Raw genomic sequence first — 16,190 nt, 5'->3', positions numbered from 1 at the left:
ACATATTTTAATTGGGGCACTGCTGTGGTCCTTGTATTTATGTTTTTTGAGTTTACAAGGAACTATTTCCATACAGAGAGAAAGTTGTGAGTTTGACACTATGCAGCAGTCATCAAAGAAGACAAATTATATAAAAGTTTCTTTAGTGACAATTACTTAATGTCAGAAATTCAAAACCTATTCTGCATTTCAAAAAGAATTTCATGTTACCTCAAAACACCTATAAAGAGCATTCTTACACCTGTATATAACTTTCATCTTTAACTAACAATGCTAGGGTCAAAAGAATCAAACCTTTTGAACTTTACCCAACTATCTAATAATTTGTTGGTCAAACATCAGCTGTTTTACTAACACATTGAAACTAGGATATTTTAGCATATGTATGGTATATGGAAAAAAAACTTAGGTGAATCGTTCAGAATTAGAACTTACTTGATGTATAGAAAAAATGAAACCAAATCTTCACTAAGGCTCACATAATGCTGCAGCTGATGTGCCAATTTCAAAACCAAATTGTTGTAATGATTTGATAAAGGAATTTCCGAGAATAAACTAACTTTATCCAGGGGTAGGACACAATGAGTACAATGATCTTTTGGAGCAGCTTAAATGCCGCTTTGTAGTAGACTGGAGTAAGGAAATCATTTTGGAGTAGGTCGGGAAAGGAAAATAATTTCAGCATAGGTAGGAGCAAGAAAATTAGAATTTTGATGCAGGATGAAGTTACAAAAAATTTGAAGCAAAACACCATCACTAACTAGCAAGAAAAATAATATTGTGGTGCAAGCTGAAGCAAAATAATTACGGGTATAGAGAAAAAAAATATAAACCAGGGTTGGTCAGTTTGCTAGCAGAAAGGTATTTTTGTTAGGACAATAAGAAAATTGGTAAAAAATGGCAGAAACCAAAATTTGCAGAGCTAAATGAAATTTATTTGAACAGCAATTAAAAGTGTTTTTTTTTTTTGAGCAAACAAAAAGTATAAATTAAAAAAACTATACAATCCCCTCCCCTCCTCCTAGCACTACTTCTATTTTTTATTTTTGAATTCACCATGTTTTTTCAGCATAGTTGAAAGAATGTAATGAACTTGTTCACATCAACTACCAGGAAGAAGGGGAATGTGGGACATAGTGAAATGGTGAAATATTTACTCTGTAGTATCACCTCTCTAATATTTTAACTATTAAATAGCTCTGTGTAATTCCATTCCGGTCAAGAAAAAGTTGCCTCTGAAGATCAAAGCAAATTACAATACAAGCAATTTTCAAAAATAAGTATTCATATTGTAATATTCTGTTGTAAGAAAAAACCATTTTCTTATTAAAAACTAGCCACCTGCGGCGACCAGCTGGTCCGCCTTTTTACGCAATTCGCCTTTTTGCGCCAGGGTTGCCGCTTTCGGCGGCTGATTAGTCAATTTAGCTACGGTATTAATCAATGTTTTTCTCTATATATCAATATTATCATTCGCCTCTTTACGCCAATGTTGACTTCTTCGGCGGCTGCTTAAATAAATTTTGTGTTCAATAAAGTATTTTCTAGATCTATCTCCTTTTATGTCCTTTGTAATATTTTTAAAGGGGGGGGGGAAGGCACAAAGGGACTCTTCATGCAAATTTTGTTGGAAAATAACAAAAAGCACTTGTTAGCATTGTTTTTTCAAAGTCATGGTGTGTGTTTGTGTGTGTGTGTGGGGGGGGGGGGGGGTCATTGATCCCCCGTTGAAATTCCTCTATTTCTTACTGTCCATCTACTGTATCCACCTCTATATTTGTCCATATATAGTCCCTCTTTCTCTCTATCTATACGATCCATGCATATCTACCTCTGATAGTAATTAACAATCCTTTTCTATGTAAAAAAAATTAAAAAAAAAAACATTTTTTGCTCACTTAATATCTCTCTATCTACCAAACCTAACCAACAATCCCTACAAAAATCATGCAAAATACCGCGGGCTTTATTTATTTACTTAAAATTGCATGCAAAAAAAAGCTCTAAGTACCCATAAATATAGCAAAACGTCCAGGAAAAATAAAATAAAGAAGTTGGGAAAATAAAGATATGAAATCTTTGAACGTTGGAAAAAAAAAATGAAGAGAAAACAAACGATTTCAGTTAGGTCACGTGATTAGGAAGTGCGGAACTCAGCTGGTAATGCTTACAGGTCGCGTCGTGTTCTGCATTTAAAAAATTGTAATAAAAAAACTTTTGCGTATTTTTAAAAACTTTTTTCTTCTGAAGGGGGCGGAATGTTTTTACTATTACCAACTAAAATTTTGGAATTAAGGGCTCAATACTTTTTGCAGGATGGGTTTCGAAAAAAACTAAACCCAGAAAAAAATGCAAAATAAAAGTTTTTTCAAAAATTTATAAAAAATACAAAAATTCCTCTATCTTCAAAATTTTTTCATTCATCCTATTTAAAATTAAATTTCCTACACTGTAGTACAAAAAATATTTGTGTGGTGCGTTTGGTTCGGGGTCTGTGAGGTAAAAAGTACTAAAAAGTGCAAAAAAACAAATAAAACATTAAATAACTTTTTTTCTAATTAAAATATCAAAAATCAAAGCCCGAGGTGCACAACTTCAGCAAAAACTACACCTGTATACCAAATTTGATCTTTCTAGGCCATACCGTTTTCCTGGGATGTGCGCCCCCCACACACACACAAACATCTTATTTTAGTATATGTATAGATGATAAAGTTCTTGCTATTAACCTTTCAAATACTAATTGAGATTCAATCATATTTGTTGCATAATTTACTTATTTAATATCAAGCTTATTTTTATTTTAAATGCTTTATACAAGTAGCCAAGTGCATGTGGGGCAAAGTGGATAATAAGTGAAATAGTTTATTTTATTTCCTTATTCAATCATTTTTTTGTAAAATCACTTGGTATTCAATTAATAATTCATTCACTTACATTCCTTCAATTCATAACTGACTTATATGTTCACTCATCACTTATTTTCTCATTCAATCAATATTTTATTCACACATTTATCTTTTCTCATACAATAGAGCTCCAATTATTGGAACTCTGACTATCCGAATCACTTTCAGGATTCAGAAAACAAAATTAAGGGGAAAATGCATTCTGAAATTTGTTCCTAAAAACCTTTTGTGGATAGTGCTTCTTGCCTGAAAAGAATGTAGTGTACAATAAAACAGAGTTCTTCAATGTTTAATAGTTATTTGAATAGCCACATTTATATATCTGCAGTGAAGAAGGTTTTTAGAGCTTTATTAAGGTCTAATAATAATTAGACAATTTTAAGCAGTTTTTGAAAATAAAAGGCTATAATCAACTAAATGAAAAGCAATGCATACCTTCGATATTTTTGCTTCTTCACGTTTTCTCATAGTTTCAAGATTTTGCAAATTATGCCGAGAGTTGTCATAATCCAGAAGCTTTCTATTTCTTTTAGAAATTTTATTCTATAAGAAGAAAAAATGAGGTCAAGGTTTCAAACACAGTGTTGGAATATTACAGAGAAATAATGAAGCACTCATTCATATTTAAAAAATGAACCATCAATGAGACATAAGCTGTTGAATATTGTGAATATTAGATTAATTAAAAAACTACTTCACATTGAGAAAGATTCAAATATCATACCCAAATAAATATAAAAACAAGAAAAAGCCACCATTATGATAAAAAGTCCAAACTTGGAATGAGGATAAGGCACTTGCACAGCTAAAATTTTTTTCTTGTGGGTGGGGGAGATGAGTTAAAAACAAGGATTCTGGGAGATTTTAAACCTTAACCCCACTTACTGGGTCACTAGGTCATCAATTTCCAACAAAAATTATAATAACAAAATTCTGGTTCTGACAAAGATGCACAACATATAACGTAGTGATATCCACTATAATATTAAAATCTGTTCGCGTCCGTCTGTCTGTCTGTCTGTCTGAAGATCGATCTCCTCGAGAACCGCTGCGAATCGAGAGTCGAACGAGATACCGATCAATTCGAAATTTTCCAAAGAAAACAATAGAACCAATCTCGTAATTGTACGACTTTAATTAGCAGAGATATTAATTAAAACGTTAATTAACATAACGTTATTCAGGAATTTTTATTTCTTTCCTGTTGCCATTTTGCGTATGAGCAAATAAAATTCTAATAATTGTTTTAAAAGAGATTTTTTTGGCTGCTGTCCAAATCTTAAAACAACGTTTCCATCCAGAATTTTATTTCAAATTAGTTTAAAATTGGTTGCTCTATTCGGATATAGCCTTTATTTTATCGTCTGTCCTTTTTTTATTTTTTTACATTCAACGTTCTTAACTCTTTTCCTCATATAAAAGTTGTTTCTTTAGCTATGTTTATCGATTGTAGTGTAAGTTTATCATTCACCGGCCTCATATTTTGCTACACTTAGGATGTGCTACTAAATATGTTTATTTTGTTGGACTTTTTCCCGTCACATGGGTGAGTTTTCGAATTGTAATAACTCTCTTTTTCCTTCCTGTTTCTATTTTCGAAATACAGTTTGTATCGTTAAAAGAACATGTTAAATTAAGATTGTTTGGATTTCTTTAAGTGAAACAGAGTTGAACAAAAAAATTGTTTTTAAGGATTTTAACTAAAGCTATCTTGGAATCTGATGACTTGGTATTTAATTAATGCTTATTGGTATTTATTTAGTCTTGGTGCTTTAGTTTCACATAAATCAAAATGTGTGTGTGTCATTTTATGTAAAAAGATGATCGTAATTGTACATAAATATTTCAGATATAATCTATCAGATTTAATTCAGTTTAAAGTGACCAGAGATTATAGTTGATAATGCATATATTTTCATCTTTTGTGCTAATTGAAAATACTCATAACTTGTATCATTGATAACTATGATTAACGTTAAAGAGAATTTTGACAAAAATATGCTCTACTGGTGTTTTACAAACCTTGCATTACGCGTATTTATTTACTTCTTAGCGCTTTAGAAACTGATGTCAGAGTAATACAAAAACATCAATTGGACATCTCTTTCATTTTTTAAGTAGCCCGTGCAACGCCGGGCACGCAGGCTAGTTATGATAATATTTTTTGAATTAATGATAAAAAGCAGATCTGATTCTGATGAAAGCAGATTTTGCCATGGTACTAGTGATTTCCGTGTGTTGATCAGAAGCAGGGGAACGCCTGCAACCAGTTATCTGCTACCTAGACACGCTGGACCCACATTTAAAGTAATGGACTGGGGAGCAGTTTCCTATGACAGCAGGAGCACTCTCGTAGTTGTTCCAAACATACTAACTGCAAATTTGTATGTCAGTCTGGTAATTCAACCTATAGTGCTGACATTCATGAACAGCATTCAATGGGGAGTTTTCCAACTGGATAATGCTTGACCTCACACTGCTGTTTTGTGCACTGTGCTATAAAGAGTTTTGATATGTTACCTTAGCCTGTGAGATCACCAGATTTGTTTTCAATTGAGCATGTATGGAATATCATTGGACGACAACTGCAGCATCATATGCAGCCAGTACTGACCTTCACAGTATTGACACACTAACTACAATCTGCACAGAACTCCATATTACAAAGTGACATACATACACCTGTATGACATAATGCATGCAGGCTTGTTGGCTTGCATTCAAAATTCTGGAGGTTACACTAGCTATTAAAGTAAGAGCATTTCACATTTGAAATTCATTTACTTGAGCTTAAAGTAACCTATGATCGTGAAAATTTAAACGATTAAACATTTTAACTAGACTATTGCATAGCTCAAATTTCATTACTTCACAACAATTTATTCTTGGTGTTGGGATTCCCTTTCCTATCAGTGTAATTTAAACAAAATCAATAAAGGAACTGAAAAGGACAAGAAAGTAAAAGTGCACTTTTTAACCTTCTTTTATGCGTACAGTGAAACCTCTCTGAGCGGACACCCTTGTTTAACGGCCAGTTTCGCATGGCGCAAAATTTTTGGTCTATGCGCACAATGTTAACTCAACCCATCAGAGCGGCCACTCAAACTTCTCTGAGCGACAGGGTTGTCGCCTGCCTTGGCTTTGAAATCCACTGGCGACTACTCTTTTAATTCTGTTTTTAATTTACTTATTGTTAGCTTTTCGTTTAGAGAAAGGCCAGGTGTTTTCTATGTTTAGATTTTTGTTAAATGAGGGAGGTGTGACATTTTGAGCACTGTAATCCCATTTTTGTGCCTTTTAATCGCTATTTCAAATTTAGATGACAAAGTTCCTGTAATTATTTGTAATAAACAAAAGGCCATGTTCTCGACTCAGCAAACTTGAGAAAATTGACGACATCAATGCTAGTTTGGAAGCCATGGCTGTTAACTCAATTTGGGATTTGTTTTTACAAATTAAAAACAAACTTGAAACAAAATTGGTGTCTGTAAAACTGGGAAAATGTAAGCACACACAAACTGAATCATTTTTTCCAAAAAAGTAGAAAATATCATGAAATAAACCATTTTCTTTTCTTAATTTTCTCAAAACAATTTTAAAGTCAAGTACAAAAAAAATAAAGTTTGTATTAAAGTGTTGAATTGTATCATTTGTTGTACAGTCCGAGTTCTATGACCAAAACCCTTAAGAGCGGCCAAGTTTCAACGAAACGGAGGGGTAGCCGCTTGGAGAGGTTTCACTGTATAATTTATCCTTATCCACCTTATAAATCAGAATGATTTAAGACACACAAAAGGCATTTTACAGATTTCCATATTTTTTACAAAAGATATTTTGAAATTTTAAACTGCATTTTACTTACGCTATACTCTGGAAATTGCACTGTGTATGCAGCAACTGGATTCAAAACTTGATTATTTATCTTCTCACAAAAATCATCAAAACTTTTGTTAAGATCCTAAAAATTACAATGAATATTTATTAGATACTTTACTTGAAACAAAAACTTTGAAGTTAACTCCTGATTTATTACAGCCGAAATTCCTATCCTTCAGATGGAACTTATTTTAAGAATTCAAGATAAGTTTCTAACCCTTTCACCCATTAATGATTTATCAAATTTATTGCAGGCAGAGAAAATATGGATTATCCCTTTTGTATGTAGGTGCTCCTGTCATTCAATCTGGAGGATTATTCCCAATGAAACTCCACCATTCTTTTCTGATAAGCCTCTGTTGAATTCTATACACCACATCATTCCTCCTTGCCTCAGTTTGTTTGTCTTTTATTGAGGGGCTATTTACAAGAACTTATAAACAGAAATATTATGCTTTATTGCCTTCAAAGAACACTAATAGTGATACCACCATATTGCTTTACATATTAGAGTTGCTAAAAATCACGATTTTTTAACTTTAACCCGAGTGTAGTCCTTATATTAGGTGAGTGCTTACGTTTCGGTCTTTTCCCCGCCCTAGCGATCCATGAGACGAAAAAGAATTTTGAATGATTTCTTTTAGTTTTTGCTTCAACTAATAGAACAGATACCATTAACTACACAAAAGTATGTAATGAAGAACAATACTTAGATTATACTAAAAAGCGGATACAGATTACCATTTTAGGGGGGGGGGGTCATGCTGAGGACCGATCCTCCTCCCCTCTGCCTTCTCTCAGGGTGGTAATAAAATCCTGAAAAAAAATTTCTGTGATAATTCCCCGATTTAGCTACAAAAATCCTCCCCCCCCTCGAGTTTAAAATCGTTGATATCACACATATCTAAAGGATAAAACCCCATTAATATTGCATACCTGCAATTTTTGCAAGAAACATAAGCCCGGGGTTCTTAAACTGGGTGCTGTGGCACCCTGGGATGCCGTAGGAAGAAGTGAGGAGTGCTGTTATGTGGCATGATTTTTCCCGAAATTTGATAACTTAGAAAAGTAGATAGTAGTAAAATAGTACCAGGGTTCGCCTTATTAACACTTTGGTGTCCGTATAATGTCACACCGGAGTATTTGGGAGGAGGATATGATTCTGTGCTACATATACTATACATATAAGCACAGGTTTGGGGGGAAACCCCCCTAAAAATAACGACTCATTAGTTGTTTACATAACAAAGATGGGCTATGGTGTCGTGAGAAAATTCTAACTAATCAAAGGGTGACATGAGTCGAAAAAGTTTGAGAATCCCTGATACAAGCAGTAGATTTTAGTTTGAAAAATAGAGGATTTTTATGTTAGAAAGCAAAAGAGAAAGCATACAAGTATATTCAGCGTATACAAGTATACTTACACATGCAAGTATGCTTACGCATGTAAGCATGCTTTTGCACATAAGCATCAGTAATGCAACGAATATCCAGCTTCGGCCGAAAACCTAGTTAACTATTCGGCCTTGGCAGACTACTATGCAAAAAGTGTATTTATTTTATTGTCATGCATTGAAAGTTTTATAAAATCCTATTCATCATGCTTATCATATTTAATGGGTATTTTGATTAAAATCTTGTTATACTACAGTGCATTACCAATTTAAGTGTATTCATTAGGGATGAGCACTGTAATATACCAATATATATTTATTACCACGGTAACCATATTCAGAATTAAATCTGATATATCGCCGGACCACCCTTAACTAAGAACTAATTGAAATAATGACTTAAAAGTGTAAATTTATTCATAATTATTTATGCTTAATGAGTGGATTATACCTGCCAACTCTTCCAGATTTCCCGGAAATTTTACTGATTTTGAACATTGAGACATTTTTACAGTCATGCAGACACACATATGCATGTTTACGCACGGAAGTAGATTTCTGCATGTAAGTATGCCTATGCACGTAAGGAAGCTTATTTTATTATGAATTACATTATTTACATCAAGTCCTAGATCTTAACTTCTTATTGAAAAAAAAATCTAAAAAATAAGTACCTCAGCTTTCACTAGAAATCTGTCAACACCAATCCAACAAGGTTCATACAGTTCACACACAGTATCCATAAGACTTTTCTGAGATGCTTGCATAGCTTAAATGGGGAAAAAGATATCAAATACTGTACATGAAATCATTTAAAATTAACAAGAAATTTTTCAAAAGTGTACATATTAATGTGCAAAATGCCACAAATAATACAATAGAACCTCTCAATAAGGGGCACCCCTTTAATATTGTAACGGATTCGGTGAGACTTCCAACTTTCTTGAAAGGATGACACAGTTCTTGATAAAAACACAGGAAATTTATTTACACTATGTACAGGAAAGATCGTCAACAACTGCTAAATTATTCATCAGCAATTAAGCAATTATCACACAACACCGTAAACTCAACGTTTACACACATATTTACTTCCAAACACGAAAACAACACAACGAAATGCCTCGCAATAAACAGAGCTAATCCACTCACAGCACAAATTCTCAATCGAAACTAAACTGTTTATCCATCGCTAACGGCTTATATACACCGAAAAGAAATCTCTCAAATATTCCAGAAAATGCTACAACGTTCTACAACTACACTTTCATTGATAAAATCAGTGAATGAAATAAGAAAAAAAAAGAATAGGGGTTGTATACTTTAGCCATATGTTAATTGGTTGTATATTCATTACGGGAAACTATTTACAGGTTACGTTACTACAATAATTACTATTAACAGGATTTGTAACATTGCCCCCTTCCTAAGGACTGCACGTCCCGGGCAGTACAATCCCCAGAAAGGGTGCCAAACTTCTATCACAAGTTTACAAATATACACATTAATTAATAACTAACAAATACAGAAAACACAATAATAACAAGAAATATTACTAAACATTAAAAGCAAAAAAATTATCTACAACTTTTATGTTATCAACCATGGTTGTTTACGTAAATTTCATGAACTATGGCCATAGTATGGGGCTAACCGATCATAATGTACAACCCTAGGTTTTGCATTAGGTGATTTTTGGATCCTCACTACGACGTCATTCAGTCGGTTAAGGACTTTGTAGGGTCCATCCCAATGCGACTGCAATTTTGGTGAAAGACCTTTCCGTCGGATGGGATTCCATAACCAAACCTTGTCGCCTTCGTTGAATTCATGTTCAGTAGACCTTGTGTCGTATCGGGTCTTCATCTTCTCCGCCGCGATGTTGATTCGCTGTCGTGCGAAGTTATGAACGTCTTCCAACCGGGCCTGGGATCCTGGATGTACTCCTCAGGCGATGCAGGCGCATCCGGAGGACGACCGAAGACGAGATCACAAGGTAGCCTTAGCTCTCGTCCGAAGAGCATCTGAGATGTGGCATATCCGGTAGTCTCGTGGACAGCACTGCGGTAGGCCAGCAGGAACAAAGGTAGCTTCTTGTCCCAATCCTGCTGATTTCTGGATACCATAAGTGAGAGATTATTCAGGATTGTGCGGTTAAATCTCTCCACCATGCCGTCCGATTGTGGGTGTAGTGGCGTTGTCCTAGTTTTCTCAATTCCGAGAATTTGACATAGGCCCTTAAACACAGCAGAGATGAAATTCCTCCCTTGATCGGAATGAATCTGCAAAGGTGTTCCGTATCTCGAGATCCAATGTTGGACTAGAGTCTCTGCTACGGTGGTAGCCTCTTGATCTGGAATGGGATATGCTTCCGGCCATTTGGTGAAGTAGTCGATGGAAACAAGAATGTATTTGTTCCCATCAGCAGTTCTTGGTAGAGGACCCAGGATGTCGATCCCAATTCGTTCGAAAGGAGCTCCAACGTTGTACAGATGTAGCTTCCCTCTGCTTCTCTTCTTCGGTCCTTTACGAGCAGCACAGGCGTCACAAGAATGGCACCACTTCTCCACGTCATCCTTCGCCTTGCTCCAGAAGAAGCGCTCCCGAACTTTATTGAGGGTTTTCAAGACACCAAAATGTCCTCCAATCGCACTACTATGTATTTCTTTCAGAACGTCTGAAATCCTTGATCGGGGAAGTAGTAACTGCCACCTAGATGTTTTGCCGTCGTCAGATTCCCATTTCCGGTGTAGTACGCCGTTCCGTAAATGGAGCGAGTCCCATAAAGCCCAGTATCTTTTTGTTGCAGAGCTGAAGATGGAAACGTCCTGCCAGCTAGGTCGCCGACTGTCACTCTCCATGAACTCTAAAATTGGTTTTATGTCGGGGTCTTCAAGTTGATCTTTTCGAACTTGGTCGTCACTCCATGGATCAGGTTCTGATGATATAGGAGTCACTGTCACCTGATAGGCGGTAGGGCTAGTCGTTCCATACTGTTTCTCGATTCGGGAACAATAGTGGCAGTTCTCAGGACAGGGTCTTCTTGATAAAGCGTCAGCATTACCGTGAGATAACCCTTTTCGGTGTTTGATCTCCATGTCATATTCCTGGAGTCGCTGTATCCACCTGGCTATCTGGCCTTCCGGATTTTTGAAGTTCAAAAGCCAAGTTAACGAGGCATGATATGTCCGAAGCAGAAATTTTCGGCCGTAGAGGTAATGATGGAAGTGTTCTACAGCTTTCACTATGGCCAGTAACTCCTTTCTGGTGACGCAGTAATTTCGCTCCGACTTTGATAAGCATTTGCTCCAGTAAGCGATGACATGTTCATTTCCATCAATTTCTTGGGATAAAACAGCTCCGATGCCCTCGTTGCTCGCATCAGTGTCCAGGATGAAGGATTTTTCAGGCTGAGGATAGGCGAGGATAGGCGTTGATGTTAAAGCCTCCTTCAGTCGTAGAAATGCATCTTCGCATTCTTTGGACCATTCAAACTTTTGCTTGCTCTCCGTCAGCTTATGCAAAGGTCGTGCAATGTTGGAAAAACCCTTTACAAACTTCCTGTAGTACGTGCAGAGCCCCAGGAAACTTCGCAGCTGATGGATATTTTCGGGACGACTCCAACTCTTGACCGCAGATACCTTTTCTGGATCGGTTTGTACACCTTCAGAAGAGATGTGACCAAGGTAGTTCACTTCCCGGCGGAACAAATTACATTTGGACGGGCTTAACTTCAGATTGGCTTCCTTAAGCTTCTGCAGCACCTTCCTAAGATTTGCCAGATGTTCTTCGAAACTGCGTCCCACGATGATGATATCGTCTAAGTAGACTAGACAGGATTCGTAGGAAAGTCCTCTTAACACTGTCTCCATAAGACGCTCGAACGTAGCTGGTGCATTGCAGAGGCCGAAGGGCATCACTTTAAACTGCCATAAGCCTTGTCCAGTTGTAAACGCTGTCTTCTCTCGGTCATCAGGGTGTATCTCAACCTGCCAGTAGCCGCTCTTCAAGTCCAGGGTCGAAAACCACTTGTGTCCGGAAAGAGTGTCCAAGGTGTCGTCTATCCATGGAAGAGGGTAACTGTCTTTCTTGGTGATTTCATTCAGCCGTCGGTAATCGACACAAAATCTGGTGGAGCCATCTTTCTTTCGGACCAAGACGATGGGAGACGCCCAAGGACTGGATAACGGTTCGATTACATCGTTCTCCTTCATCTCTTTCAGGAGGGTCTCAACCTCTTCCTTCTTGGCGAACGGTAGTCGTCTTGGATGCTGTTTAATAGGGAGGTGTTCTCCAGTGTAAATCCTGTGCTGCGTTAAATTCGTCCTGCCCACATCCTCCGATGTAGATGAAAACAGATGCTTGAAGTCATCCACCAATTGTTCCGCAGCAGTTCTTTGATCTTTCGATAATGGTGCACTCCCAATTAACTTCGATGTCAAGGACTCAGAAGACACAGTCTCGGGGGAATTGATTCTTCTAATGATGCAGTTTACTGGAGTACAAGTTGCCAACACTTCACCTTTTCGGATATTCCTTGGCCTTTCACTCACGTTGGCGACTCTCACAGGAACTACATCCTTAGAAAGGTCCACAAGCGTAGATGCTACCAGCACTCCTTTTAGATTATTGTTTTGGTTAGGGTATTCAACGAGTCCAAATCGAAAACTATTGCTTTCTTCAATGGAGCCAGATATTAATGATTCTGACTTTGAGGGAATCGATAAATCTGTTTGGGCTATTATTTGATGAGCGGATTTTACATCACTTTCTGCAGGGAAAACGGCTATGTCTTCTCTCATCGAGTGCAGCTCATTAGTCTTGAAGTCGAGGTTGAAGTCATACTTCTTTAAAAAGTCCAATCCGAGAATGAAGGGGTCCGTGATAGCAGCAACGAATGCCGTATGATGGTAAGTGGCATTTCCAAACACAATTTCTAAGTTTACTTTACCTTCAATCTCGATCTTGTCACCTGTCACAGTTTGGAGGGTAACGCAGGGCGGCGTCCATAGAATGTCGAGTCCAAATTGACGAGCCACATCTGTTCTAATGATTGTAACATTGGCTCCAGTGTCGACAATCAGTCTGCAGGGGTTCCCATTTACATGTGCGTAAATGAAAAGTCCATCACTGCCACTACTAGTAGAGGAAATCTGCAGAGCTCTGGTGGAGGTGATTTCTTTCCCTCGCGTAGCTTGGCGAGCAGGACAACTCCTTCGCAGGTGCCCTTCACTACCGCATTTCCAGCACTTCTGCTCTTGTTTCTTTTGGGCTGTTATGCTGTTCAGATGTCTTGCCAAGTCATCGAGTTGTCTCTCAAGTTCAGCGAGATGGGATGACCTGGAATCAGACTCATCAGCTTCCAGAGTTCGGATGGGATGGCGATTCACACGGGTTGCTTGCTGGGCGGCCTCCAACTTCATCGCATACACAACAGCAGAATTCAGGTCTTTGACATCCGCCATCCGTAGAGCTTTCTGGATTTCCGGATCTTGAACCCCGTCGATGTAGTAGTTGAGTGCCAGGTTGTCTCGAACATCCGCAGGACAGTCGCAAAAAGCAAGATGAGACAGTCTCTCGATGTCCGCCGCTAGCTCTTGCAGGGTTTCCCCGGTTTTCTGGAAACGGGACTTCAACTGGAGTCGGCTGAAATCTTTCTGGCACTTCTCACCGAAGCGAAGCTCCAACGCAGCTGTGAGGGCGGCGAAATCCAGGCGCTGGCCGTCCGGAAGGGCCTGAAGAATGTCCGCTGCGTCACCTCTCAGGGATGCTGCAAGATGGCAGGCCTTGGTAGCAGAGTCCCATCCGTTCGCTTCCGCCACTATCATGAATTGAGTTTTGTAAACCTGCCACGAAGTTTTCCCATCAAATGTGGCAAGTTTAATGGGCGGTCGAGCAACCGATGTGGGAGCGCCAAACTGTACAGAGCTGCTTTCCGCGGTCGCCAATCTCCTTTCCATGTTTTTAATTTTCTCATCTACATGATTCTCAACTGTTGCGATACGGTTTTCTACTGTTTCAAATTTTTCATCAAAAGCATCAACTCGATGCTCTATCTCATTAAATTTATTTTCCATCACAGTCTTTACCGAAGTAAGGTCGTTTTTAATTTCCTCTTGGTTAGAAGCTAAATCATTTTTCAGCACCATTAAATCACTTTTCCATTGTTCTTGATTAGCCGCCAATTCATTTTTCAATTGTTCTTGATTAGCCGCCATATCATTTTTTAATTGTTCTTGATTAGCCGCCATATCATTTTTTAATTGTTCTTGATTAGCCGCCATATCACTCTTCACAGAGTTGATTGCATCAAGCAGTTGTTTTAATTGTTCATCCATTGCGCGAGTAATCATCATAAAAATAAAGTCCAAATTTAAAAAGTCTTTATGAAAAAAATGTCCAAAGTCACACTTACTGCAAGAAAGTCCTGAAGTAGCCCCACGTTGGGCGCCAATTGTAATGGATTCGGTGAGACTTCCAACTTTCTTGAAAGGATGACAAGTTCTTGATAAAAACACAGGAAATTTATTTACACTATGTACAGGAAAGATCGTCAACAACTGCTAAATTATTCATCAGCAATTAAGCAATTATCACACAACACCGTAAACTCAACGTTTACACACGTATTTACTTCCAAATACGAAAACAACACAGCGAAATGCCTCGCAATAAACAGAGCTAATCCACTCACAGCACAAATTCTCAATCGAAACTAAACTGTTTATCCATCGCTAACGGCTTATATACACCGAAAAGAAATCTCTCAAATATTCCAGAAAATGCTACAACGTTCTACAACTACACTTTCATTGATAAAATCAGTGAATGAAATAAGAAAAAAAAAGAATAGGGGGTTGTATACTTTAGCCATATGTTAAGGGGTTGTATATTCATTACGGGAAACTATTTACAGGTTACGTTACTACAATAATTACTATTTACAGGATTTGTAACAATATCATTCCTAAAATAGAGGCCTCCTTTCATTGGAGGTACTTTATGAATTAACACATGCAGTGTATAATGTCTGTACTGCCATGAGGAAGGTAAAGGGCAGTATCTGCAGAAATGAATCTTTGAGATATCTGAAAAAACACATTTTCGATTCCACACCAGCAATTGTGAAATGTGTGAATTTGAAGTGTTTTTTCTTGCTTTATTTTCAAGGGAAACCAAAAAAGCAAGCTCGTACAATAAAGCAAAAGTTCAAAAATGATTTAAAAAAAAAAAAATTAAAAACTTACAGATACTGCTCAGTTTTGTAGAAAAATTATGCCTTGAGAAAAGAACATAAATCTGAGCTAATATGGTTTAAATAACTATGCAGTTCAACAAATTAGCATTAATGTGCATTATTTTCTCCCAATAAATCCATTATTTGGTGGGATTGGGGGGTGGAGGGAACTTGTACCGCTTTAAAAATCAAAACTTCTGTTTTCTTAATGGTAAGTAAGCCTTTCAACACTGACTAAATAGTCATCAGTAGCACTTAAAATACTACGACCAACAGAGTACAAAGATGTCTGACATCTTAAAACACTTTTTACAAATGTGAACCACATAAATTTCAAATAATTTTCAAGTACTTCAAAATTATTTTAAACATTTATTTACTTTGGATTGGGCTAATTTCTGCAGCGACTACAGAAATTCAGTTGCAGTTGGAGGGTTTGAAGCATTATTCTAACTTTATTTCAAATTAAATACATATATAGAGGGGAGGAGGGAATTATGGAATATTCGGGAAATAGGGAATACCGAGGTTCCGGCTCTGCTTGGTGCTACTATCTCGTGCAAATACCATGAATTAGTTAATAGTAGAAGAGCAAACGGTCAAATTTTAGCTCCTGTGCGATTTTTGTGATACAATTATGAGAGTTAGTTTTTCAGAAGGGCATTGGTACGAGGAAATCGAATTTGAATGTTGCCAACCACAAAAATGGTGCAGGGGTGTGGTTATAACTGAGCTGGGGGGCAAGTGGTTTTCCATTCAATTTTTTTGATACAG

At 37.2% G+C, this 16,190-nt stretch overlaps 1 protein-coding gene across 1 annotated transcript in view; it reads right to left on the bottom strand.

The window, feature by feature from the left end:
- LOC129231464 (myc box-dependent-interacting protein 1-like) overlaps positions 1-16,190 on the bottom strand; it is a 62,226-nt gene that overhangs the window by 33,161 nt on the left and 12,875 nt on the right. The window contains exons 4-6 of the mRNA XM_054865789.1: positions 8,854-8,948; positions 6,772-6,867; positions 3,345-3,452 (exon numbers count right to left, since the gene is read on the bottom strand). Of these exons, the coding sequence (XP_054721764.1) occupies positions 3,345-3,452; positions 6,772-6,867; positions 8,854-8,948 (299 nt within the window). The remainder of the gene's footprint in view (positions 1-3,344; positions 3,453-6,771; positions 6,868-8,853; positions 8,949-16,190) is intronic.

The sequence above is a fragment of the Uloborus diversus genome, chromosome 10 (genome assembly GCF_026930045.1).
Source record: "Uloborus diversus isolate 005 chromosome 10, Udiv.v.3.1, whole genome shotgun sequence".
Classification (NCBI taxonomy): Eukaryota; Metazoa; Arthropoda; class Arachnida; order Araneae; family Uloboridae; genus Uloborus; species Uloborus diversus.
This window is presented reverse-complemented; position numbering and strand designations above follow the sequence as displayed.